Genomic DNA, 26,961 nt, shown 5'->3' on the forward strand with positions numbered 1-26,961 from the left:
GTAAATACATGTAGACTAGATAGACACTAGAGGGAGCACGAGAGATATGACAAACAGACATTCAACCAATAGGCCAGTAAGATAGGACACGACCAATGGGCATTTAAGACACACACAGAAGTGACACTACCACAGGAGGGCATTACACCAACCCATATATAAGGACACAGCACGCATGATCTTCCTCTTTCCAGTGGAGACACTTAGTGAATACACAGGGTTGATTGAAACACATCACACCCACCACGTGGATTGTAGCAGACTGGTTCGTCAGTCTGAGCTTTAGCAGGATTAACAGGAGAGTTGAATCCAAAAGGAGAATCGTTAACAGTTTAATAAATGTGTTAAAGCTATCTCCAAGTCTGAACCTTCCTTTGTCAGAGGGCACATCAAGGAAGCAGCTTATGCTACGTCAAGAGCATAACAAAACATGGTACCAAGGAGTGAACTGTTTAAATCCATATAGTTACAACTCAGCAAACAGTGACAACCAGCAAAAGCACCCAGGCAAGGTGATGTTCAAAATTACGGTTCCACAGCAGCTCAGGTACCATGGCAATCTCAGTGAAAACTGGCGTGCATTCAGGCAGAGATTTGAGATCTCTACCTGGTAGCGTCTGACTTAGATGGCGTGGCGGATGCCGAGAAAATAAAGCTTCTACTTACCATCGTGGGCCTAGAAGCAGCTGAAATCTTCCAGACCTTAAAATACTGAAAGGGGCAAAACAAGAGCCACTTCCAGGCAGTCCTGGACAAATTCCAAGAATTCTGCGAGGAAAAAATGGTAAAAGAGGCGCCAAAACTTGCCACGGGGTCGGCTTGCAACAAAAAAAGGCAGTTTTGATTTGCAGCCATCTTGGCAAAGGAGCCTCACATGCGCAGTTGTGCGAAGAGCGCACAGAACGGGAAGGTCTGTTTGCGAACACGCGAGAAGCCATGCATGCGCAATTGCGAAAAAGGCCCCAAGTAAAGGAACAGTGATCTACGCTTGCGCAATCGCTTCCTACGCTCTACGTCACAAGCATCATGACGTCAGAGGCCCCGTCCATGCCCACTTAAAGGGGAAATGTCCCAAAACACAGAAAAAAAGTTTTAAAGCCGTAAAACCCGATTCTTTCACCTCGAACGACAGCACAATGCCTGAAATACGACCAGTAGCTGAAAGTAACCTCCGCTGAACCCTGCACCATGCAGTAAGCACCGTCCTAGAAGATGATATTGTCTTGGAAGACAACGACTCAGACGAAGATTTCATCTTGGGAGGTGGCTACCCCAGTACCAAATCCGAACCGCAGCTAGAGGTGTTGTACATTGAAGACCCCGATGACGAGTTCTTCGGATTGGGGAATCCTCAGCCCAGCACATATGACATCCCGACTCGTGAGCGCAGGATTATGCTGCGGCCGACGCCAAGAGACAGAGAGCGGTACAAGCCCACGGAGAGTGGCCTGCTGCCACACAGAGAGTGTTCCATGCACCGCAAAGGGTCCCCAACTCCACATAGAGAGTGGTCGACGCACCACGAAGGGTCCCAGCCTCCACACAGAAAGCGATGAAAGACTCCATAGTGAGACAACTGCACGTCTCCACACAGAAAGTGACTCCAGTGACGCAAGCCTCCGCAGCGAGCTCGTGGACAGAATCCACGGTGGAAGGAATGCAAGACTCCAGAGCGCAGTGCTTGCATGAACAAGACTATGAGGGTCTAGCAACCTCTTCTGAGCAATCAGCAGCAGACGATGCAGGTCTGCCATGCTCAAGTGCACAGCAAGAAGATTATGACAGTCTACCACGCTCACGTGAACAGCAAAGCGACTATGACAGTCCACCCAGATTGTTTGAGCCACTGGAAGAAGACTCTGACAGTCTACCCAGCTCAAGTAAAGGACAAGAAGACACTGAGGCTCCACCCACTGTATGTGCGACAAGTGATGATGGCATCCCACTTCCCATACAAGATGTGCAATGTGACAGACCTCAGCTAGTGTGTACAGAGGCACTCGACAATCACAATGAGACTACTGGTGACTCCGGTGACACCACGTTAATTCAAACCTCATCTGCTCGAGCCTCTCCACAAGCAAATGCATTCCTGAACGTTTTGAGTCTGGACATGGAACGTCAAGGGGCAGTACAGTAGCATTGTGGATAGCACAATTGCTTTACAGCTCCAGGGTCCCAGGTTCAATTCCGGCTTGGATCACTGTCTGTGTGGAGTCTGCACATCCTCCCCGTGTGTGCGTGGGTTTCCTCCGGGTGCTCCGGTTTCTTCCCACAGTCCAAAGATGTGCAGGTTAGGTGGATTGGCTATGATAAATTGTCCTTGGTGTCCAAAATTGCCCTTAGTGTTGGGTGGGGTTACTGGGTTATGGGGATAGGGTGGAGGTGTTGACCTTGGGTAGGGTGCTCTTTCCAAGAGCCGGTGCAGACTCGATGGGCCGAATGGCCTCCTTCTGCACTGTAAATTCTATGATAATCTATGATCAAGAAACCTCATAAGATGCAAGTGAACACGAAATGACTCCAAGCAGGGAGCATCAAGAAACCTCAGCTGACAAGGGTGAACCAGAAACGACTCCAGATGGGGAGCAACCACAAGCCAAAGCTGATTCAAGTAAGCCAGACATGACTCCAGATGGGAAGCGCCGTGAACTCAGTGACGGCACGCTCAAGGAAACAGCAGATGCCACAAAGCACGCTGACACGAGTTACTGTGTGAAGGACTCGTATTATCGACAGAGTGTGGTCCTTGAGCACAGCAAACACAACAACAAAACCAACCAACACAACAACACAACCTATGAAAACCATATCAAAGACAATAACAAGACGCGTACCAAAGGCAACAACGTCGACAACAAGCACGGCAAAAACAACACCAATGGAACTACCACTGGTACGACATGGTACAACTCTGCAAACGCGGGACACTGTTACTGCTCAGCTCAGTACAATGACATACCATGGCAGGATGATGCATCTTACCAATTCACGTTTGCTGAAGGGAGCGCCCTCATCAACATGAAGGGGTTCCACTCCCTGAACATCCAACTTGTGTGTGAACACCACCTCAAAACCATGCATGTGTGTGCGCGCTTCTTGGGAACGTGCACAACAGCTACATCCTGGGACAGTCGGGATCCCCGGCATCTTTGAGGGTCCCCACAGAGGGTGACAAGTTGGCCCTTGGGAGATAAGGAGTACCCGCTTAGATCCTGGCTAATGACACCAGTACAGGGGTTGGAGACCAATGAGGACACCAGATATAGCAAGGCCCATGTGGCCACCTGGACTGTCATTTTGTGGTGCATCAGACTGCTCAAAATGGGGCTCCGATGCCTCGCCTGCTCTGGGTGCCCTGCACTACACCCTCCAGAGAGTCGCCCACTTTGTGGTGGTCTGCTGTGTCCTCCAAAACCTGACACAGCAACGGGGTGGCACGCTGGAGGTGGAGGAGGACCACCTCCACTGAAGAGGACGAGGAAGAGCCGGACCAGGAAGGGCAAGAAGACGAGCACAGGGAGGTCCCGCGGGACCAGCCAGAGGATGGAGGACAGGAGGCGGCGGCAAGGTTGCAGCATGCCCTGAAGGCCAGGGAGGCCCTCATCCTCACCCACTTCTCATAGGAAGAGGCTTCGTCAGTCATCTCTCCCCTCCCCACCCAGCGTTCTGTCCCATTCCCCATCCCCACTGATCATTCCCAGACCCACCCATTACCCGCTCCTCCCCTCCCCCAATCTTCCCGTTCCACTCTCCCAGGGTCTGCATTACATTATTCCAGGATGATGGGCCTGTGTAGGCACTGCCAGCCAGTCAATATACAAGGCAAGACGGCGATGATAACTCGCTGTGAGCTGAATTCTGGTGCTCCTCAATTGATACCATAGTCTGACTCCTGTATGTCTGCTGACAGCGCATTCATACCCATCACCTGAATGTGGCATGCCTTGGCGTGGTGGCCCAGGTCTAGTATCTGGGAGCCCGGGGAGCTGTGGCCTGGGGAGAGCGAAGGGCTGCTGAGGGAGGAGTTGCAGGCTGGCTGCACTGCAAAATAACATGACAGAGGCTTCACATGTATCGAGTGTAACATGTTTTAATATTGTAACGTGTTTTAATGTTGTATAATCGTGTCCCAACTATCCCTCGCTCCTGATGTGCCGCCAACCCTCTCCTCAGTACCATCTCAGTGGTCCTCTATCTGCTTAGCCCTCCGTGCTGTACTGCTGCATCTAGGAGTTTCCCCAGGATGTACATCAGAGATGAGGGCAGCGGGCAGCACGGTGGCACAGTGGTTAGCACTGCTGCCTCACGACACCGTGGACCCGGGTTCGATCCCGGCTCTGGGTCACTGTCCGTTTGGAGCTGCACATTCTCCCCGTGTCTGCGTGGGTTTCGCCCCCACAACCCAAAGATGTGCAGGGTAGGTGGATTGAACACGCTAAATTGCCCATTAATTGGAAAAGAATAATTGGGTACCCTAAATTTAAAAAACAATGTAAGCCTACTTGTGGTAATAAGAAAGATTATCATTATCATAGCTGGTGAGGACATTCAGGACCGGCACCCCACTGCCCATCTGGGCCCTTTTCCATCTGTTGTGGGCCCACTTCTCCCGCGGGGGGACACAGGGGGCATCGTGAGCTGCACACTGCATCCATTGCGGGTGGGGGGGGGTGTATCACTGCTGGGCATGGGTGGGGTGTGATGGTGGCTACCAGGGTGTGGTGGCATCATGGTATTGTGTTGGAGGAGGCTGGGTGCAGAGCCAGGTGCAGGTCGTCCGGGGGGGGGGGGTGTTAGGCTGTTCTCCTGGATGGTAGCTGGCGGCACCGGTGCCAGGGAGCCAATGCTAACTCAGTGCGGGCCGATAGAGGTTGTTGAGCATCTTGCAGCACTGGGTGAAGGTCCTCCTAGTGACCATCCCCGAACTGACGGTCGCTGCCACTGCCTCCCAGGCGGCCTGTGGCAAACCCTCTGAGCCTCTCAGGGTAACAGGGTGTCCTGTCTGGACTCGGCCGGGTCCATCAGCCTGGCCAGGTTAGCATCTCGGAATCGTGGAGCTGGTCTGCGTGGTGGTATCTCTGTGTGCTCTCTATGGGTTTGGTCTGCGAGATCGGTTTAACTGCTGCTCCTCTCGTTAGCGGGCAGCTACCGGGCGCAGTCCCAGCGAATCAACTGGTGGGACAATCATTCGTGGCATGAAGCTCGTGGAGCATCATTAAGTGTCCTAATTAACGTTAGACATCAGTCACAGCCTCGCGGAGTCAGCTGCTGGGGAACACGAGGGGTGGGTTTCTCCGCTTCAGAGACAGAGGGCTGGATTCTCCGATTTCCAACACTGAAATCACATTCGACGATTGGCCGGAGAATCCGTTTTGACGCTGAAATTGCATGCTACGCTCCCTCCAAAACGACGTCATCGCTGAGTACGCCATTGGGATGGCCTCAGGACGTCACCTGTGATGTGACCATTAATTCACTCGAGACACGATAGGAAGTAAACTGTGGTTTTAATAGACTTACAACTGAGCCTGCCTGCGACCAGAAGAACTGAGGGCAGGCTCACAAGGCTGCAGCACTTTATACTTCTGGTAGTGGGAGGGGCCATGGGCAGAGCCATGGGTGGAAACGAGGGTGGAGCCCTGTACAAGCTCCTCATCTCCCCCTGTGGGCAGAGCCGCGCAACGGCTCACAGACAGAGCCCACAAGGACACAATACTATACAGTGTGAATTACATGAAGTACATTCACCACAACCTGAAGGCCCTTCCCCGATGCTCCGCCTCTGATGCGCCGACTTCCCGATGGCGTTGCTCACTTGTGGTCTGATGTTTCGGCAACCTCGCATGGCGGCTGCAGACTGTGTCCAGCACTGTCACAGTGGGGGTGGCGAGCAGTTACACTGGCCGGGTGGCTTTGGCGGGACTGGGGGGACTGTGGGGGGTGGTCCAGGGGTAGGGAGGGGTATTACAGCGGCACTATCTGGCAGGTATGGTCTGCGCGTGGCCAGCGCCGTGTTGTACAGTGCAGCTGGCAGATGCTGTGAGGTCGCCATTGTGCGCATGCACAGCCTCGGACCCGGCAATTCTCCGTCCATATCTGCAGGTAAAGCCAGGGGCTTTACATGGTGTGGCTGCGACTAGATACATGCTTCGGACATAGCCTCAAAATCGGAGAATCCAACCCATAGTGCTGATGCCAGGACAGAACTGGTGGACTTCTACGACAGCAAAACTGGCGCCTCAGCCTGAGCAATTCATCAGCCGTTAACGGGCTGGCACCGACGCCACGTGGAACATGATCAATTCCAATGAGAAACGGTGTTGGATAAACCGGAATCGAGATTGACACTCGAAAGGCTGTAGCCGCATATGAGCACTCTGCTCCCCACACACTCTCATTCCAGCCAACAAGATAGCAGCACGAAGAGCGGCACCCCGGCTCACGGACGCTGAGCTCGAGACCCTGCTGGAAGTCGTGAAGTAAAAGCAGGCTAGCTTGTGTACTCCTGGGGTGGGAAGGAGGTTGCCACTCGCCTCTGTACACCGGGCCTTGGTGCAGATGGTAGACGCCATGGGCTGCCAGGACCAGACAATAGTGGCGCAGAAACACTGCACGATTCCTCAGGGCGGCCAGGATAAGTAGGCAGCACTGGCACTAACACCAATCGCAAACACCTGTAACCGCCCCCCCTCCCCCAAGATGGCCAGCGCCCTGCACTCTGTACCACATGCCAGCACCCATACCGATTGCCATGGCCGTGTGCCCTGGCCACAAAGGTCACCAGCTACCCACCCCCTGTGAGGCATGTGTCCAACTGACAAACACCGCATTTTCTGTCTCCGCACCCCCCTACGAGAGGGAGGCCCACAACCACCCGGAGAGAGTAAAAACCGGAGGGGGACCGACAGATATGTGGCCCGTTACCGCAGCGGATCAGGGGACACTGCACCTGGTTAGTGGGCCCAGAGAGAGGGCAGTCACCAAGCCGGAGGTCGGCATCAGATGAGCAGGTGAGACCCTGCTGAGTTGCGGTTTCCCATGGCACGTGTGTCACCACCACCACTCAAAACCTACCCCCACCACTCAAAACCCACCCCCACACCAGCCCCACACCTCTCACACATCCACACCCCTACCACAACACCCCTCTATCACTACCACCCCCATAACCCCCTGCACCACCACCACCGGATCCCAACCTACAATCCAGTCATGCATTGCTGGGCGGCACTGCTGCCTCACAGCTCCAGGGACATCGGTTCAATTCTGGCCGGATGTCTGTCGGTGTGGCGTTTACATTTTCTCCCCATGCCTGTGAGGGTTTCCTCCGCGTACTCCGGTTTCCTCCTGTTGGGTGAAAATATTCACAAGCAGACCTTTGAATGAGTAAAGAAGCAGTTTATTATATCAGAGCTCTGGGAGAAATTCCTTGGAATCTGTTGTCTTTGTCAGCACACTTTCTTGCTTGAGCTAGGGTTGCACTTAATTAACATACAGTTTAACTGCGGAAGTAGCTGCATTCTCATTTACATACCATCAATCAACTCTGTTAGCGTCACAATTCATTACAAGCAGTCAATCAATTTTCTCAGTATCCCAGTTTAGGCCATATATGGTTAAAGTGGGTTGGTGTCTTACCATCCCCTAACTTCATGCAGAAGTCACTCAAAACTAACATAAAGTCATGTCTCCTGCCTGCATCTGGAGACCTTGAGCTATTAATACATTGTGCTTGTTGTCTTGTGGAGCTGTTATCAGTGGCTGTTAAAATACTCCCCAGAAACACCCACGCCTGGGTCCCATTCAATGAGGTTGTTTATACAGTTTGTAACTTACCCCAGCTAATGATTGTTCAGGAATGTAGCTAGTTCAGCTAAAAGCCATTTTGTGTCTTTTAGTATTGCTAGCTCAGCTGACAGCCATTTTGTGTCCTTTCTGATATTAGTAATTCTTAGGTTACAAAAATCACAAGCATTGTGTACACACTATTGATGTACCATCGATTGCACGTGAGGCGAGTGATTTACCAAAGTCTGGCTTTAATTGACTAGAACACAGCTCTGCGATCATCTACAGTGGAAAGGGACGATCGTCAGGCGTCTGAGCATTTATACCTCGTTGATAGAGGCGTGGTTAACTCAGCCTCTCGGCCAATCGGTCGAGAGGCACATGACCGACCAGGGCCAATGGTAAGCCGACGTTCTGACCCAATGGCAGACGAGTATGCAGATCATATCACCACATTCACCCCTTACGGAGAAGGAAGGCGGGGGGGGGGGGGGTGTGTGAACGAGACCCAGGGTGGGGGGGGGGGGGGGGGGAGAACTGGTGATATGAGTAGCCGTCGGGAGAATAATTTTCTCTCCGTACCCTTATCGAATTTGGGGGCTTGCCACTGGCCCAGACATAACGATATTTACAAAAAGAAAGTCCATAGGGCTGTAGAACTCTAGAAGGATTCGATCAGTCTTTTGGTGGTCCTTGACGTCCTGGCCGAGCGCCGCAGTGGAGGAGTTGTCGTCGGATCGGCTGATGGTCCTGCTGATGTCCTGGAGTCCGGGAGCGATAGACTTCGAGTAGTCTCCGTCACCTGAACTGGCCGCAGAGACGCCATGGATGAGGGATGGGGAAGCTGAGTGGGGTGCTGGGTGAAAAAGGGGAGGGGGGTCTGTGGTGGGGGGGGCCGCACGCTGGCGGGTGCCAGGTCCCGGACGGAGACCGTGTCCAGCCGACCGTCGGGGTACTCCACATACGCGTACTGCGGGTTAGCGTGGAGTAACTGGACATGCTCCACCAACGGGTCGGACTTGTGCACCCGCACATGCTTCCAGAGCAAGATGGGCCCGGGGGTAACCAGCCACGTCGGGAGAGGGGATCCGGAGGACGACTTCCTGGGGAAAACAAGAAGACGCTCATGAGGTGTCTGATTAGTTGCAGTACAGAGGAGTGAGCGGATAGAGTGCAGGGCATCGGGGATAACCTCTTGCCATCGGGAAATAGGGAGATTTCTAGACCGGAGGGCCAGTAGTATGGTCTTCCAGATGGTACCATTCTCCCGCTCGACCTGTCCGTTACCCCGAGGGTTATAGCTGATCGTCCTGCTAGAGGCGATGCCCCTGTCGAGCAGGAATTGACGCAGCTCGTCGCTCATAAATGAGGACCCCCGATCGCTGTGTACATACGCAGGGTAGCCGAACAGTGAGAAGATGGAGAGTAGGGCCTTAATGATGGTCGATGTGGTCATGTCGGGACAGGGAATGGCGAAGGGGAAGCGGGAGTGTTCGTCGATAACCGCCAGGAAGTAAATGTTGCGGTTGTTAGAGGGAAGGGGCCCCTTGAAGTCAATGCTAAGACGTTCGAAGGGGCGGGATGCTTTGATCAGGTGTGCGCGCTCGGGGCGGTAGAAGTGCGGTTTGCACTCGGCGCAGATGTGGCAGTCACGGGTTACTGACCTGACTTCCTCGATGGAGTAGGGCAGGTTGCAGGCCTTAATGAAGTGGTGTAGGCGGGTCACCCCTGGATGGCAGAGGTCTGCGTGGAGGGAGCGGAGGCGGTCTATCTGCGCGCTGGCGCAGGTACCGCGGGACAGGGCATCAGGAGGCTCATTGAGCTTCCCAGGACGATACAAGATATCATAGATGTACGTGGACAACTCGATCCGCCACCGTAAAATCTTGTCATTTTTGATCTTGCCCCTTTGTGCATTATCAAACATGAAGGCTACTGACCGTTGGTCTGTGAGGAGGGTAAACCTCCTGCCGGCCAAATAGTGCCTCCAATGTTGCACGGCTTCGACTATGGCCTGGGCTTCCTTTTCCACAGAGGGGTGGCGGAGTTCGGAAGCCTGGGGAGTTCTGGAGAAGAAGGCCACGGGTCTGCTCGCTTGGTTCAGGGTGGCCGCCAGAGCTACTTCTGATGCGTCGCTCTCAACCTGGAAGGGGAGGGCCTCGTCGATGGCGTTCATCGTGGCCTTTGCGATGTCCGCTTTGATGCGGCTAAAGGCCTGGCAGGCCTCCGTCGACGGCGGGAAGGTCGTGGTTTGCATGAGGGGACGGGCCTTGTCCGCGTAGTTGGGAACCCATTGGGCGTAGTATGCAAAAAACCCCAGGCAGCGTTTGAGGGATTTGGGGGTATTGGGGAGAGGGAGTTCCATCAGGGGGCTCATGCGTTCTGGGTCGGGGGCCTATCACCCCGTTACGCACTACGTAGCCGAGGATGGCTAGGCGGTCGGTGCTAAACACGCATTTATCCTTATTGTACGTGAGGTTAAGGAGTTTTGCGGTTTGGAGGAATTTCTGGAGGTTGGCGTCATGGTCCTGCTGGTCGTGGCTGCAGATGGTGACATTATCAAGATACGGGAAGGTAGCCTGTAATCTGTACTTGTCGACCATTCGGTCCATCTCCCGTTGGAAGACCGAGACCCCATTTGTGACACCAAACGGAACCCTAAGGAAGTGGTAGAGGCGCCCGTCAGCCTCGAACGCAGTGTACAGTCGGTCACTCGCGCAGATGGGGAGCTGGTGGTAAGCGGACTTAAGGTCCACAGTTGAGAAGACCTTGTATGTCGCGATCTCGTTTACCATGGTAGAAATACGGGGAAGAGGATACGCGTCCAGTTGCGTAAACCGATTGATGGTTTGGCTATAATCGATGACCATCCGGTTTTTCTCCCCCGTCCGGACCACCAGCACTTGGGCTCGCCAGGGACTGTTGCTGGCCTCGATGACCCCTTCCGTCAGCAACCTCTGGACCTCGGACCTGATGAAGGATCGGTCCTGGGCGCTGTACCGTCTGCTCCGTGTGGCGACGGGTTTGCAATCGGGGGTGAGGTTAGCAAACAGGGAGGGAGGGTCCACTTTGAGGGACGCGAGGCTGCAGACAGTGAGGGGGGGTATAGGGCCGCCGAATTGAAAGGTCAACCTCTGCAGGTTGCACTGGAAGTCCAGTCCTAGGAGTGCCGGTGCGCAAAGGTCAGGGAGGACAAGGAATTTATAACTTTTAAAAACCTTCCCTTGGACCGTGAGGTCCGCGATGCAGCACCCGGTGATGTGGACGGAGTGCGAACCTGAGGCTAAACCGATTTTGCGTGTTACGGGATGGACAGGGAGCGCGCAGCGTCTTACCGTGTCAGGGTGAACTAAGCTTTCCGTGCTCCCGGAGTCCAGCAGGCAGTCCGTCTCGTGGCCGTTGAGGTGGATCAGCGTAGTCGTTTTGGCGAGCATGCGTGGATGAGACTGGTCGAGTTGAACGGCCGCGAGCCGTGGAGAAAATCCGTCGTCGCCGTCCGAGTCGATGCTGGAGGGTCCTTGCGTGGCAGACCTGGAAGTCGGTGGCCAGGATCCATATGTGAGGTGAACGGCCGCGAGCCGTGGAGAAAATCCGTCGTCGCTGTCCGATTCGATGCTGGAGGGACCTTGCGTGGCAGACCTGGAAGTCGGTGGCCAGGATCCACATGTGAGGTCTGTTCCCCAAGATGGCGGCGCCCAGTATCTGCACGTGGGGTCGGGGCCCCAAGATGGCGGCGTCCAGGACCCGCACGTGGGGTCGGCACCCCAAGATGGCGCCGCCCAGGAAGCCCTCGTGGCCGCTGGTGGCGGAGCTAGCGTTGCCGGCGCTGCGAGCTGATGAGGTGAGGCGCGCAGGCCGGCTCCAGGAGGCGAGCCGGGTGCATCAGTGGTGGGGACGCGCAGGCCGGCTCCAGGAGGCGAGCCGGGTGCATCAGCTGCGGGGAAGCGCAGGCCGGCTCCAGGAGGTGAGTAACATGCATCAGCTGTGGGGACGCGCAGGCCGGCTCCAGGACGCCGGTTAGGTGCATCAGCTGTGGGGATGCGCAGGCTGGCTCCAGGACGCCGGTTAGGTGCATCAGCTGTGGGGACACTCAGGCCGGCTCCAGGACGCCGGTTAGGTGCAGCAGCTGCGGGAGGAGGTATGGCGCGCAGGCCGGGGGCGGGGGGAGCAGAGTCGCGCTGCGGGCAGGCAGGGACCGGGGGGGCCCGGAGAGGCGAGCCGGTCGGGCGCCGGGGCCCGGGGGCGGGGGGGGAGAAACGTGCGGGGCAGGCTGGCAGAGGGCTGGAGGGGCCGGGGAGGTGCGCTTGTCGGCCGGCGGGGCGCGAGTCGGGAGCGGCTGGACGGGCCCTGGGGGAGAGAGGGAGGCACACAGGCCGTTCGCAGAGGCCTGGGGGAGGGGGGGGAGAGTGCTGTGCAGCTTCCAGAAGCGCTGCAGCCAGCATTTTGGCCTGGCAGACCGTGGAGTAGTGGCCCTTCTTCCCGCAGTTCTTACAGAGGGCGAGCGGGCTGGGCAGCGCGAGCGAGGGTGTTTAGTGTACCCGCAAAAGTAGCAGCGGGGCCCCGCGGATTTATCGGGGCGCCCCGCGGCACAAGCCTGAGGGAGGCCGGGAGCGGCGGTTGGCGGGTGGGAAGCGTGCCAGGAGACGGCCTGGCCAGGGTCATAGGTGCGAGCGCTTAGATCTGCGACCTCCAGGGAGGCGGAGAGAGTCAGCGTCTCCGTTAAACTGAGTTCGTCTCTTTCCAGCATCCGCTGGCGGATCACGGGAGACAGCATCCCAGCCACGTAAGCGTCTCTGATGAGTAGCTCCATGTGCTCTGTAGTGGACACCGCTACACAGGCGCAACCTCTCCCCAGGGCATAGAGGGCCCGGGCGTATTGGTCTAGAGACTCACCGGGGACCTGCTTTCTGGTGGCCAGCAGATGTCGAGCGAATACCCTGTTGATCGGTTTGATGAATTGTCCTTTTAGCTTTTGTATAGCGTCATCATAATCCATTTCCTCTTTGATTATTGCGTAAGCGTCAATACCCACGCTGGAGTGGAGGACATGCAGCTTCTGTGCCCCGGTGGGGGGGTGGTTGTAGATGCTAGGAACCCTTCGAGGCAAGTCAGCCAGAGTTGGAAAAGTTCTGCAGAGTTCGGAGTTTGCGGGCTGATGCGGAGGCATTCGGGCTTGATGCGGAACTCCATCTTCAAAGTCTTAGTCAATTAAATTGATGTACCATCGATTGCACGCGAGGCGAGTGATTTACCAAAGTCTGGCTTTAATTGACTAGAACACAGCTCTGCGATCATCTACAGTGGAAAGGGACGATCGTCAGGCATCTGAGCATTTATACCTCGTTGATAGAGGCGTGGTTAACTCAGCCTCTCGGCCAATCGGTCGAGAGGCACATGACCGACCAGGGCCAATGGTAAGCCGACGTTCTGGCCCAATGGCAGACGAGTATGCAGATCATATCACCACATTCACCCCTTACGGAGAAGGAAGGCGGGGGGGGGGGTGTGTGAACGAGACCCAGGGTAGGGTGGGGGGGGGGGGGGGAGAACTGGTGATATGAGTAGCCGTCGGGAGAATAATTTTCTCTCCGTACCCTTATCGAATTTGGGGGCTTGCCACTGGCTCAGACATAACGATATTTACAAAAGAAAGTCCATAGGGCTGTAGAACTCTAGAAGGATTCGATCAGTCTTTTGGTGGTCCTTGACGTCCTGGCCGAGCGTCGCAGTGGAGGAGTTGTCGTCGGATCGGCTGATGGTCCTGCTGATGTCCTGGAGTCCGGGAGCGATAGACTTCGAGTAGTCTCCGTCACCTGAACTGGCCGCAGAGACGCCATGGATGAGGGATGGGGAAGCTGAGTGGGGTGCTGGGTGAAAAAGGGGAGGGGGGTCTGTGGTGGGGGGGGCCGCACGCCGGCGGGTGCCAGGTCCCGGAGGGAGACCGTGTCCAGCCGACCGTCGGGGTACTCCACATACGCGTACTGCGGGTTAGCGTGGAGTAACTGGACATGCTCCACCAACGGGTCGGACTTGACCGACCAGGGCCAATGGTAAGCCGACGTTCTGGCCCAATGGCAGACGAGTATGCAGATCATATCACCACAACTATCTATTCCTACAAATTGCCTCTTATACAGGCATCTAAGCCAATGAGTACCTTTCATCTAAAAACCTTCTTTCTAAATCTGACTTCAACTACTGTTTTGCACAAAGAGCTACTGTCTCAGCAGAAGGCACAGAAAGTAGGGTCAAACATAGTTTTGCAACATAGTTAATTTTCTGGTATACATTGTAAAACACAAACTTTTCCCACAACACCTCTCACAGTCCAAAGATGTGCAAGTTAGGTGGATTTGCCATGCTAAATTGCCCCTTAATGTCCAGGGATGTGCAGGTCAAATTCTGGGATTACAGGGATAGGGCGGGGTCAACACTCCTAAATGGGCAGAGTGCTCGTTCGAAGGGTCGGTATGGATTTGATGGGCCAAATGGCCTCCTTCTGCACTATCGGGATTCTATGATTGTATGATGATACCCTTTATTGAAAATGATGGAGAACAGATTGAGACTGGATTGACACTGAATTGATTTTTAAAAAAGATTTGGAGTACCCACATCAATATTTAGCCAAAACCTTTAATCTTCATATTTTTAATCACTAACTACTAACATTTTCAAATTTAAAGGGGGAGAACTTGCACTTCTTCACACAAAGGCTATCATGGAAATCTGAAATCAAAAATTTTTGAACTAGGATTGGTAGATTGTTGTTAGGTCAATGTTCTAACGTTTACGAAACCGGGTGGACTGAGTTACAGTACAGATCAACAACGATCCAGTTGAATGAGGGAAGAAATTTGAGGGGGCGGAAGGGCATACAGCTGACACTATAAAGAGGCATGATGTGGAGATGCCGGCGTTGGACTGGGGTGAGCACAGTAAGAAGTCTTACAACACCAGGTTAAAGTCCAACAGGTTTGTTTCAAACGCGAGCTTTCGGAGCACGGCTCCTTCTTCAGGTGAAGAAGGAGCCGTGCTCCGAAAGCTCGCGTTTGAAACAAACCTGTTGGACTTTAACCTGGTGTTGTAAGACTTCTTACTATAAAGAGGGAGTTTGGATTGGTGGCAGAGAATCTATTCAAAGAGGGAGATTGGAAAAGACATAGTGAGCGATTGAGACCGATTTCTCATATTGTCCTCCAATCAGAAACTCCTGATGAGCTGGTGATCGTTGTAGACACTTCTCATGGTGTCTCTGAGTAGACAATGTGAGGACGAATGAACATCATTCTTCCCGTTACCTATTATTGCTCTGTTTTTTTACCACAGAAGCCAGTTCCGGTGATTTCAACGGAAGTACATCAGAATCACAGGTATTGATCACAATTCGCACTCAGATACTTCACTTTAAGATTGAAATAGGGCGCACAAACCTCACTTATATTCATTAGTCTGACTGGATGTATTGAGAACCGAGGTAATTGCACACTATGCGAGACAAATAAATCAAATTTGAATATCACCCCTTTTACACTCCTCCTCCCTCTTCTGAATTGTCACTGTCCATTTGGAGAATGAGTTCCACAAGCAATGCGCTCCTCATAAGTTCATAAGATATAGGAGCAGAATTAGGCCACTCGCCCCAATGAGCTTGCTCTGCCATTCAATCATTGCTGATATTTTTCTCATTCCATTTTCCTGCCTTCTCCCCATAATCCTTGATTCCCTTAATATAAAGCTCATGTAGCCATTGTAACATTTTTTTACTCATTCGTGGAATGTGGGTATTGCTGGCTGAACCAACATTTATTGCCCATCCCTAATTGTCCCTGAGTGGCTGGTTCGGTCATTCCAGAGGGCATCTAAGAGTCAACCACATTGCTGTGGGTCTGGAGTCCCATTTAGGCCAGACCAGGTAAGAAGGAAGATTTCCTTCCCTGAAGGACATTGGTGAATCAGATTAGTTTTATAATAATTGACAATGGTTTTATGGTCATCAATAGACTTTCAATTCCAGATGTTTTTATTGAATTGTAATTCCACCAGCTGCCATGGTGGCATTGAAACCCAAGTCCCTAGAGTATGGCCTTGCGTTTCTGGATTACTCGTCCAGCGATGATACCGCTATGCCACTACCTCCCTGCCTGTCCGCCTGGGCATCAAGTGTTGTCAGCAGGCTGTTCAACTGTGGAGTCCATCGTAACCCCCGTGCCATTCAGCAGTACTTGTTCAATATTTTTAGCACTTTGTTTTACTCGTTCTGACCTGGGTTTGGCTGACAAAATATGGACAAGGAATGGAAGCTGTGATATTTGTAACTAAGGACTCTGCTTGGCATAATCCTGTGTTCTCAACAGCAAGGTCCTAGTGCCTGATCTACACTAACTTTGATGATACAGGGAAGGAAGGGAGTAGAGATACGGGAATTCTCTTCACCCGGGAGCTAGGGATGTGTTATATTGTGAGCCGATCGGCAAGGCAAAGTTGAAACGTAAAAGAGGTTATTAAACTAAGGCAAACCATATACACTGGACAGCACAACTAATATACAGGTCTTGTTCCCACAACTCCTACGCTAACTCTGACCAAAACCCGATTGCCAGAACTGCACTTAAACTTCTGAAAAGCTTACGTTCACACGCTGTGTCCCCTTCGGCTCTAGGCCTGTCAAGTTTCACCCCTTCAAGGGGCCAAGCTACCACATTCCTCCCCCCCCCCCCTTAAATTCTCTTACAGATCCCTATAATCCAGAAACAGAAAAACTCTCATATACAGTTATGTAATACAAAAAAGGTTACAGTAAGGAGCTTAAAACAAAGTTTAAAAGGTAAGTCGATCGGGCAACTTCCTAACTCTTATTGAACGTTTCAACTTGGCCACTGGCTATTCCAGATAAGGAGCATCTGAGTGTCCAGCAATGGCAGCAGTCAGCAGAGTTCACAACAGGGGCTGGACCAATGACCACAAGAGCTCCCTCAGTGGCCCTTGACGAATCCGCTTGAGAAGATCTCGCTTCTCATACCACCACTTCAGTAAGTGGCATATCAGTAACTGGGAATGAGTTCACCTGTCTCTTTTCAGGGATGTCAGATTCTCTCCTCCTCAGATGGTCAATCTGCCTTCCAGCCTCACACCCCTGTAGATCGAAGACATAGGATAGCGGCCCTGTCCCATTAAAACTCTTCTAGGCAACCATTTTGGTCCGCCACCAAAGTTCTGCATGTATACTAAATCGTCTGCTTAAAAGAACCTGTCCTTGGTTATATCATGGTGGCTTTTCTGCGAGGCTAACTTAGCCTCCAACCTCCCGAAAAATTTGGAAAAATAAGGTCAAGCCGGGTCTTGAGATGCCGGCCCATTAACAACTCAGCTGGGGTCCCCCCTGTGTTGCTATGTGGGGTTGAATTGTATGAGAGAAAGAAGTCCTCCATGCAAAGCAGCACTGGCTTGTTTCTTCATTGATGTTTTGAAAGTTTGGACAACTCTTTCACCCAGCCCGTTTGATGTGGGGTGGTGGGGGGGCTTTCCTCACGTGTTGGATCCCATTGCTTTTCATGACGAGTACCATTGACTGAGAAAATCACCTAAGGCAGGCCGTGAATTGCAAAAATTGGCGTAGCCTGTCCATTGTGGCTGCTGCGGTGGATGAGCGCATATTCTGGACATCTAGCCACTTCGAGTGGATGTCTATGATGACCAAATGGGACCTGCAAAGTCTATGTGGAGTCTTGTGCACTTATGCCCTGGCCACTCCAATGGGTGCAAACATGTTGGAGACGGAAGGTTGCATTGGGACTAATAGTGTCCTTGTCGATCACCGGCCACCAACTGTAGCTCTTGGCCCATACCTTCATTTCAGATTGCCTCAGGCGACTACTGTGTAATACTTGAAGAAGAGGTTGCCACCCCGTAGGTGGCACTATTATTCTGCAACCCCACAGGAAGACCCCATCCTCACAAGTGATTTTGTCCCTATGTTGCATATAGGGTCTAGTCTTTTCCGACTTCTCAAAATGCCAGCCGTTAAGATCCACTGTCTTGAGGCTTGACAGTATAGGAGGGTGAATTCTCTGCTGGCGGATTCTCCCTTGCGCCGTTAGCACACCCCCGCCAGTGGGTTTCCTGGCAAGGTGGGGTAGCCACAATTGGGAATCCCATTGGTCAGCAGCAGGAACAGAGAACACAGCTGCCGGTGCTGGCATGGCGCTGTGGAACAGGCTGCTGGGGAGGTGGAGAATTCACCCCAGGGTCTCTGCTGGTCCAAGCTTGAATCTGGCTAGATGAAATAGGTAAGGTATCAAAACGATTTGGAGCCTGTACGATCTCCTGCTGTTGGAGGTTTGAAAATTGTTTGTGGTAATGAAAATCTGTTCAAAGCATCCACATTTAATATCTGGGTTCCTGATGCATGCTAAAATGTATACAAATATGCCACCAAAAGCAGTGCCCATCTTTGCACCGGGGCTGAAGTTATTGGTGGGACAGGCTTACCTTCATGAACAATGGCAAGTAAACGTATTCAGAATTTTTTTAATGGCATAAATAACAGCCCCACTTTCTTCGTTGATCTGGGAATATTTCCTTTCAGCATCTGACAGTGCTCGGGATGAGAAGGTAACACACCATTTTGTGTGAGAATACTGCTCCGATACTGTACGGAGATGCAGCGCAAGTAACAACGGTGGCCTTATCCGGGTTGAAATGGATCAGTAAGGTCGACGACTGCAGGGCTTGCGTGACCTGATCAAAATACTTCCTCTGGGCATTCTCCCACTTCCAATGCTGGCGCTTATTTAAAAGTGATGCCAGAATGGTCATCAAGCTGGGCAGAAAGTGGCCGTAATAATTGACTATCCCTAGAAAGACTTCAATTCTTTCAATTCCCATACCAGCCTCACCGAACAGGCGGCGGAATGTGGCAACGAGGGGCTTTTCACAGTAACTTCAATCAAGCCTACTTTTGACAATAAGCGATTGTTATTGTTATTATTATTAATAATTCTGATGCATTCTTTGGTTCTGGATCCGATTTGGTGGCATACATCTTATCTTCAAGCCGGTGTGACCCCTTTGCATCAACTCTGAAAATTGAAATATGTGACTTGATCAGGCTGAAATGTGCAGTTTTCCCGCTTTAACCAAATACCGGCTCTTTGAACCTCTTAAGGACTTCTCCAAATTTGCTTTGTGCTCCTCTGGTGTTGCCCCTGTCGCTAAGACATCGTCCAGAGACGTGACAACCTTTGGAATTGCTTGCAATAGGCTCTCTACTGTGTACTGGAATATCGCACAGTCGACGAGGTATCAAAAAGCAATCTTGTATGTTGGAACAAGCCTTTATGGTCAACGATCTCATCCTCCCACCAAACCCGACATTAGCCTGCATGTTAACATAAACAAGTGACAAAAGGGAATCAGGAATCACCCATAGTCACCATTAACACATACAGTCCACCTCCCCGCAACCCTCAACCCTCCTAATGTTCGATGTGATCCAATTCTCGAAAGTGCATAATGAATAATGCCCATGAATTGTAAAATCCCTCCATCCTTCCCCTCAGTTCAAATTTGACCTTTTCAAGCGTTAAGAATTCCAGCAGGTCCCCCCGCCACGCCAGGGCACAAGGTGGAGAGGTTCATCTCCACGCTAATAGGATCCGCCTTCAGGCGATCAACGAGACGAAGGCTACAATATCTGCCTCCGTGCCCGTTTCCAACCCTGGACGGTCCAACACCCCGAAATGGCCGGGTCCAGTTTCACGTGCACCACTTTAGAGATTACCCTACATATCTCCTTCCAGTAATCCTCCAGCTTTGGACAGAACCAAAACATATGAACGTGGTTTATGCCCCCCCCGCAACGTTCACACACATCTTCTACCCCCTCAAAAAGCCGGCTCATCCTCGCCCTTGTAAGGTGCGCTCCATACACCACCTTCAGCTATATCAGCCCCAATCCCGCACACGAGGTGGAGGTGTTCACCCTCCGGAGCACCTCACACCAAAACCCCTCCTCCATGCCCTCTCCCAACTCTTCCTCCCACTTTGCCTTGATCCCTTCCATTGGCGCCTTCTCGTCCTCCAAAATAGCCCTGTAAACCGTCGATACTACCCCCTTCTCCAGTCCCCCTGTCATCAGCACCTCCTGTAGCAATGTGGAAGCCGTCTCTACTGGGAAGCTCTGTATCTCCTTTCTGGCAAAGTCTCAAACCTGTATGTATTTAAATGTTTCCACCTGCTCCAGCCCATACTTCGCTCCCAGCTCCTTCAATCCTGCAAACCGACCCCCAAGAAACAAGTCTTTTAGTGTCCTAAATCCTTTCTCCTCCCATCTCCGAAAATTTCCATCCCACCTCCCTGGGTCAAATCTATGGTTCCCCCGAATCGGCATTTCCCTTGACCCTGCTCCCAACTTGAAGTGCTGTCGAAACTGCCTCCAAATTCTCAACGCAGCTGTTACTACCGGACTCCTGAGTACTTCCCCGGTGCCATCGGGAGCAGCGCTGTCACTGGCGGCTTCAATCTCGACCCCCTACCCAAACTCTCCTCCATTCTGACCCATTGGGATTCAACCCCTCTGACCCAGCTCCATACCTTCTCCACATTCGCTGCCCAGTAATAATACATCAAGTTCGGTAACTTGGTGTATTTAAGACTACCAGCCAACTTAGCATATGAATCTTTTATCCGCGGTATAGGATATTTACCTATTTTAGCCGCCCTGTTCACTGTCATCTTGTAATCACCACAGATTCAGACTGTGCCGTCTAGCTTCATACTGGTACGATAAGTGGTGCCAATTCTTAAAACTGTACTGGAGTAATTATGCTTCAACTCCACCTCTACTTTTAGATGTAGAGTATAAGGCCCTGGCATGAACATATTTTGGTGTTGCCTCCAGCTCTACATAGATCTTTGCGTCATACTTTGATCGCGGTCCCGGGTCACCGTCCGTGTAGAGTTTGCACATTCTCCCCATGTCTGTGTGAGTGTCACCCCCACAACCCAAAGATGTGAGGACTAGGTGGATTGGCCACGCTAAATTGTCCCTTAATTGGAAAAAAGAATTGGGTACTCTAAATTTAATGCATCCTAACTCTCTCTGGAATACCTCATGGTATATTCGGAGAAACTCCTGGGAAATTCCATCGGCGATAGTGAATATTTCTAACTATTTCAATTTTACTTCCATCAGCCAATCATGCCCCATGAGACATGTCCACTTCCCTTCCACAATGGTTAATGCTCACTAGGCTGTTGGTACAATACTGTTATTGATGCCTTCTCCAATATCTCACAGTGCCTCCCCAGTATTGATGGCTAAGGTAGCTGAAGGTAGCTGAGATTCACAGACTGTGGTCATCCCTGCAAGGACTTAAATGTCTGCTCACCCATTACTGTGGCAGCCACTCTTGTTTTGACCTCCATTTTGAGTGGGCAGCCATTGACGACAAGGGTGCTTTTAATGACGGGTGTTTTACTTAATCTCAGCAATTTAAAATTGTATACTTGTGATGTTTCCTTAGGGTCTTCCTCAAGCTTGCTGACTGGAGTCGTTTTCATTTTTATTGGAAACTTGAATTAGATTGTCAGCGTCTGCATCTGGCTTGCAAATGGCTTTCTTATTACATGTGAAACAGCTGAATTCTCTGAACCTGCATCTGTCCATGGGGTGTTCTCCCCAACATTGGAAACAAACATCTAGGGCTGATTTCTCCCAAAATGGGGCTATGTCCCCACGTTGGCATAAAATCACTGGCATTGCACTCCCCAGTTTCCTGCAAAAAATAAAAAGCGATTCACTTACCTTCTGGGGGCTAGCAGGGGCCTGGGAAGCTTCACGCAGCTTTGGCTATGGATATGGGCCCGTGAACATCCAGTTTTATGTCCATGCATGCACACGGCGGCGGCTTCCTGCGGCCATGCTGAGCGCCACGGCGGACTCGGACCACGGACCTACACGGACAATGTAGGCGCCCGATCGGCCACGCTCCACTGCATCTGACCGGCCCAATCGCTGCCCCGGCCACCCATAAGGCCCCCCTACCCCTCCGCCCCGGTGCATGATCCCACTGCCCCCCACCAGGGAGACTCAGGCCTGACCAGCTATACCACATTAGTTCCACACTGTCAGGAACTTGGCCGGTCGGGAACAGAGTATCGCTGGGAGGGCCTCTGGCAATGGCCCCCCAGCCATGTGGCGTAATTCACAGACGAGTGATTCTGCGGGGACCGGAGAATCGCCGAAGCAGCGCCGGGCCTGATTTGGTCAGGAACTTCAATTCTCCGCCCCCGCGCCAAACGCGATTTCAGCATGGGGCTGCGAAGAATCCAGCCCCGAAGCTTTGTGACTGACGGTCACATTTCTTCTTTTCAGGCTCTGCTACCCCCTTGCTTCAGGAACTTCGAGTGGCCGTGCTCCTTCCATAACTGGTTCACCTTGGTCTGCATGCTTTGCAATTCAAAAGCGTTTTGCTCAGCACTTCAGTTGCCTGAGCCAACTCAACCGCCTTGTCCAAGAACATTTTGGTTTTCGCCAGCAGCTCCTTCTGAATATTTATGTTGTTGACCCCGCTGTCCAACCGGTCACACAACCCTCGCTGAGCGCGATACTAAATTCATAATATTCAGACATTTGCCGAAGTCTGGATGGCAAAGCAGATACCATTTCACCTGGACCTCTGATGGCAGTATGAAACTTGTACCTGTACATATTGATGGAGGGTCAGAAGTTATAATGGTCCCTCACTAACTGCACCAATTGATCAAAGGATTTGGAGTTTGAGCCTCCGGAGATGTTAAAGTTCACACATGGTTGTAAGATGGTGGGCCGTAAACAGTAATATTGGGGGGATTCTCCGTCCTGCCAGCTCTGTTTTCTGGCATGACACGCCTTCGCTGACAGTGGGATTCTCCGTTCCTGCAGCCGGCCAATGCTGTTTCCCATTGTGGGTTTCCCTACACCGTTGGGAAACACGGGGACGTGGATGTGCTGCCGGTGGGGCAGAGGATCCCACTGTTGGAACCAACAATTCTACGGACACGTGCTTGTAGGATTAGAATAGCGGTTTTAATATACTCACAACAAAGCCAGCCGGTTAGCCATTGAACTTTCGGTGAACTGGCCGGCTGACCACGTGGCACTGAGCTTTTATACAGCAGCTTCCGGGGGAGGAGTCCTGGGCAGAGCCAAGGGAGAAGCCCCATACAACTTGAGCATTCCCAGAGCTACTCCCCCTGGAGGACAGGTAGTGCAACTGCACTTACAATACAGACACATGTATATACAGATTACAATCCGGTGTGAATCACATTCACCACATTCACCCCCTGTGAAAAAATCGAGTCCAGCGGGGGTGGTGGCTCACAGAGTTAGTCTGTCCGGTGGATGAATTGTTCGTTGCGATCTGCGGAGCACCGGGGTTGCAGCCTCTTGCGGTGGCTGGGTGGGTGTTGAGAGCTGGGGTACGATGGCAGACTCCGGGGCGGGTCCCGTCCGAACTTTATACACCTCTGGCTCTACCGGAGACTGGGGGCGCTGGGGGCGGGCTGGTTCTGGCTCGTGGAACCGGTGGGGTGAGCTTGCGGAATCGGGGGCGCGGGGGGGCGGCAGCATAGGGAACGGGGTAAGGGGTTCCTCAGCGGGGGTGGGGGGGGCTGGATCCAGCGGGTGCCAGTTCCCGAAGGCATACTGTGTCCTGGCGACCGTCCAGGAACTCCACGAATGCGTACTGGGGATTGGAATGGAGGAGGCGCACCTTTTCAACAAGGGGGTCAGTTTTGTGCCCCCTGACTTGCTTCCTCAGGAGGACCGGGCCTGGAGTCCTCAGCCACGCCGGAAGTGAGACTCCTGTGGTAGTGCCCCTAGAAAAAATGAAGAGTCGCTCGTGAGGGGTTTGATTTGTAGCTGTACAGAGGAGGGATCTGATTGCGTGGAACGTGTCTGGGAGGACTTCTTGCCATTGGGAGACTTGGCGTTTTCTAGACCGGAGGGTCAGCAGGACGGTCTTCCAAACCGTCACGTTCTCCCTCTCCACCTGTCCGTTCCCCCTGGGGTTGTAGCTGGTAGTCCTGCTCGAGGCGATGCCCTTGTCGAGCAGGTACTGACGCAGCTCGTCGCTTATAAAGGACGAACCCCGGTCGCTGTGCACGTAGCTGCGGGAAACCGAACAGTGTGAAGACACTATGCAAGGCCCTAATGACTGTGTGGGAGGTCATATCAGGGCATGGAATGGCAAAAGGGAATCGGGAGAACTTGTCAATGATGTTGAGGAAATAGATGTTCTTGTTAGTAGAGGGGAGTGGCCCTTTGAAATCGATCGCAAGGCGTTCAAAGGGCCGAGAAGCCTTGACCAGGTGGGCCCTGTCTGGTCTATAGAAGTGCGGTTTGCACTCTGCACAGATCGGGCAGTCCCTGGTGACCGCTTTTACCTCCTCGTTGGAGAAAGGCAGATTTTGGGCTCTGATGTAGTGGGCGAGCCGTGTGACCCCTGGATGGCAGAGATCAACGTGGATGGCTTTCAGACGGCTGATCTGCACGCTGGCGCATGTTCCACGGGATAGGGCATCCGAGGGCTCGTTGAGCTTCCCTGGTCGATATTTAATATCGTAACTATAGGTGGAGAGTTCGATCCTCCACCGAAGGATTTTATCATTTTTTATTTTGCCCCTTCGCGCGTTGTCAAACATAAAGGCAACCGATCGTTGGTCGGTGATGAGGGTGAACTTCCTACCTGCGAGGTAGTGTCTCCAGTGACAAACAGCCTCCACGATGGCATGTGCTTCCTTCTCGACTGAGGAGTGTCGGAGTTCTGAAGCGGATAGGGTACGGGAGAAAAATGCAATGGGCCTCCCTGCCTGATTTAAAGTGGCTGCTAGAGCTACCTCTGAGGCGTCGCTCTCAACCTGAAAGGGAGTGGATTCATCCACCGCCCGCATGGCTGCTTTGGCGATGTCCTCCTTGATGCAGCTGAAGGCCTGGCGCGCCTCAGCTGACAGGGGAAATCGTGTGGCCTTAAAGGGTGGGCGGGCTTTGTCCGCATATTGAGGGACCCACTGGGCGTAGTATGAGAAGAACCCCAAGCACCGTTTGAGGGCCTTGGGGCAATGAGGGAGGGGGAGTTCTAAGAGGGGGCGCATGCGGTCCGGGTCTGGGCCCAGGACTCCGTTCTCCACGACGTAGCCGAGGATGGCCAGTCTGTTTGTGCAGAAAACGCATTTCTCCTTGTTATAAGTGAGATTTAATTTCTGTGCCGTTTGGAGAAAACGGTGGAGGTTGGCATCTTGGTCCTGCTGGTCATGGCCGCAGATGGTAACATTGTCCAGATACGGAAACGTGGCCCGCAGCCCGCACTGGTCTACCATTCGGTCCATTGCTCGTTGGAACACCGAAACCCCGTTAGTGACGCCAAAAGGGACCCGGAGGAAATGGAAGAGGCGGCCATTGGCCTCGAACGCCGTGTAGTGGCGGTCCTCCGGGCGGATTGGGAGCTGGTGGTATGCAGACTTCAGATCCACCGTGGAAAATAGCCGATATTGGGCGATCTGATTAACCATGTCTGCAATTATGGGGAGGGGATACGTGTCTAGGAACGTAAAGCGATTTATGGTCTGGCTATTGTCGACGCCCATGCAAAATTTTTCCCCAGTCTTGACGACCACTACCTGAGCTCTCCAGGGACTATTACTGGCCTCTATGATCCCCTCACTGAGCAGCGTCGGACCTCCGATCGGACAAAGACCCTATCCTGTAGGCTGTACCGCCTGCTGCGAGTAGCTACTGGCTTGCAATCTGGAGTGAGATTGGCGAAGAGAGGAGGGGGGGAGATGCGCAGCATGGTTAGGCTGCAGATAGTGAGTGGGGGCAGGGGCCCGCCGAAGCTGAGGGTGAGGCTCTTGAGGTTGCACTGGAAATCCAGGCCTAATAAGGGTGGCGCGCAGAGGTCGGGCAGGACATAAAGTTTAAATTTAGAATAACTAGCGCCTCGAATTGTGAGCGTAGCAACGATGCGTCCTTGGATTTGGACTGAGTGGGCGCCCGAAGCGAGGGCGATAGTTTGGCTCACCGGAAAAATAGAAAGCGAACAGTGTCTTACCAGCTCTGGATGTATAAAGCTCTCGGTGCTCCTGGAGTCAAAGAGGCATGGCGTGCTGTACCCATTGATCTGGACCTCCACCATCGAACTTCGTAGGTGCTTGGGGCGGGATTGATCCAGGGTGACTGCGCTGAGTTGCGGGTAGTCGGCGGCTCGATCAGCTGTGCTGGAGTGGTCCCCTGATGACTGCCCTCTGAGTTCGTAGTCGTCGAGGTGAGTTGCAGAGTTTGAATGGGATGGATCCCAAGATGGCCACCCCCATGAGTCGCACATGGCCGGCCGCATGGAGGAGGATTGCCAAGGTGGCTGCCCCCATGAGTCGCACATGGCCGGCCACATGGAGGAGGATTGCCAAGATGGCCGCCCCCATGAGTCGCACGTGTCGGGTTGGGGAGGAGTCGGAATACAGGCTGCAGCATTTCGGGGCCTGCAGGCCTGTGAGTTCAGGGAAAGGGTGCTTTGAGCCATGGGAGGGTTAGAGGCTGGGGCTTACTTCGCCAGACACACTCTGGCATAGTGTCCTTTTCGCCCGCAGCTGCTGCAGGTCGCGTTACGGGCCGGGCAGTGCTGCCGTGGGTGCTGGCTTTGGCCACAGAAATGGCAGGCTGAAGCAGCCGAGTAGCTGGCTGGGGCAGCAGAGTAACTGGCTTTGGCAGCGCGGTAGCTGGGGGGGCCGTGCGGCACAGGCTTGGGGGGGACTGTTGGCCGGGGGTCCACGATGAGGTCGCGGGGTCCGCGGGAAACGAGGTGAGGCTGCGGAAGGAAACTTCCATAGTGGTAGCAGCCTCCACAGTAGTGTCTAAGTCCTGGGCCCCCTTTTCTAGCAATCTTTGGCGCACATAGTTAGACCTAAGGCCCGCCATGAAAATGTCCCGCACAGCAAGCTCCCTATGTTCCGCCGCGGTAACGGCTTGATAATTACAGTCATTGGAAAGATTGTTCAATTCCCTTACAAACTCGGTTAGCGTTTCTGTAGGCCGCTGACGGCGGGTCGTAAACACGTGGCATGCATAAACCTCGTTAATGGGCCTAACGTACATTTTGTCCAATATCGCCAGCGCTGCGGTGTAAGAAC

The 26,961-nt window shown here is 52.9% G+C and overlaps 1 protein-coding gene across 1 annotated transcript in view; it reads left to right on the forward strand.

Annotated features, from left to right (window-relative positions):
• The window catches only part of LOC119962278 (microtubule-associated protein futsch-like), a 433,376-nt gene that overhangs the window by 66,369 nt on the left and 340,046 nt on the right, over positions 1 to 26,961 (forward strand). Inside the window, exon 12 of the mRNA XM_038790266.1 lies at positions 15,121 to 15,164. Coding sequence (XP_038646194.1) covers positions 15,121 to 15,164 — 44 coding nt within the window. The remainder of the gene's footprint in view (positions 1 to 15,120; positions 15,165 to 26,961) is intronic.

Source organism: Scyliorhinus canicula, chromosome 2, assembly GCF_902713615.1.
Source record: "Scyliorhinus canicula chromosome 2, sScyCan1.1, whole genome shotgun sequence".
Lineage (NCBI taxonomy): Eukaryota > Metazoa > Chordata > Chondrichthyes > Carcharhiniformes > Scyliorhinidae > Scyliorhinus > Scyliorhinus canicula.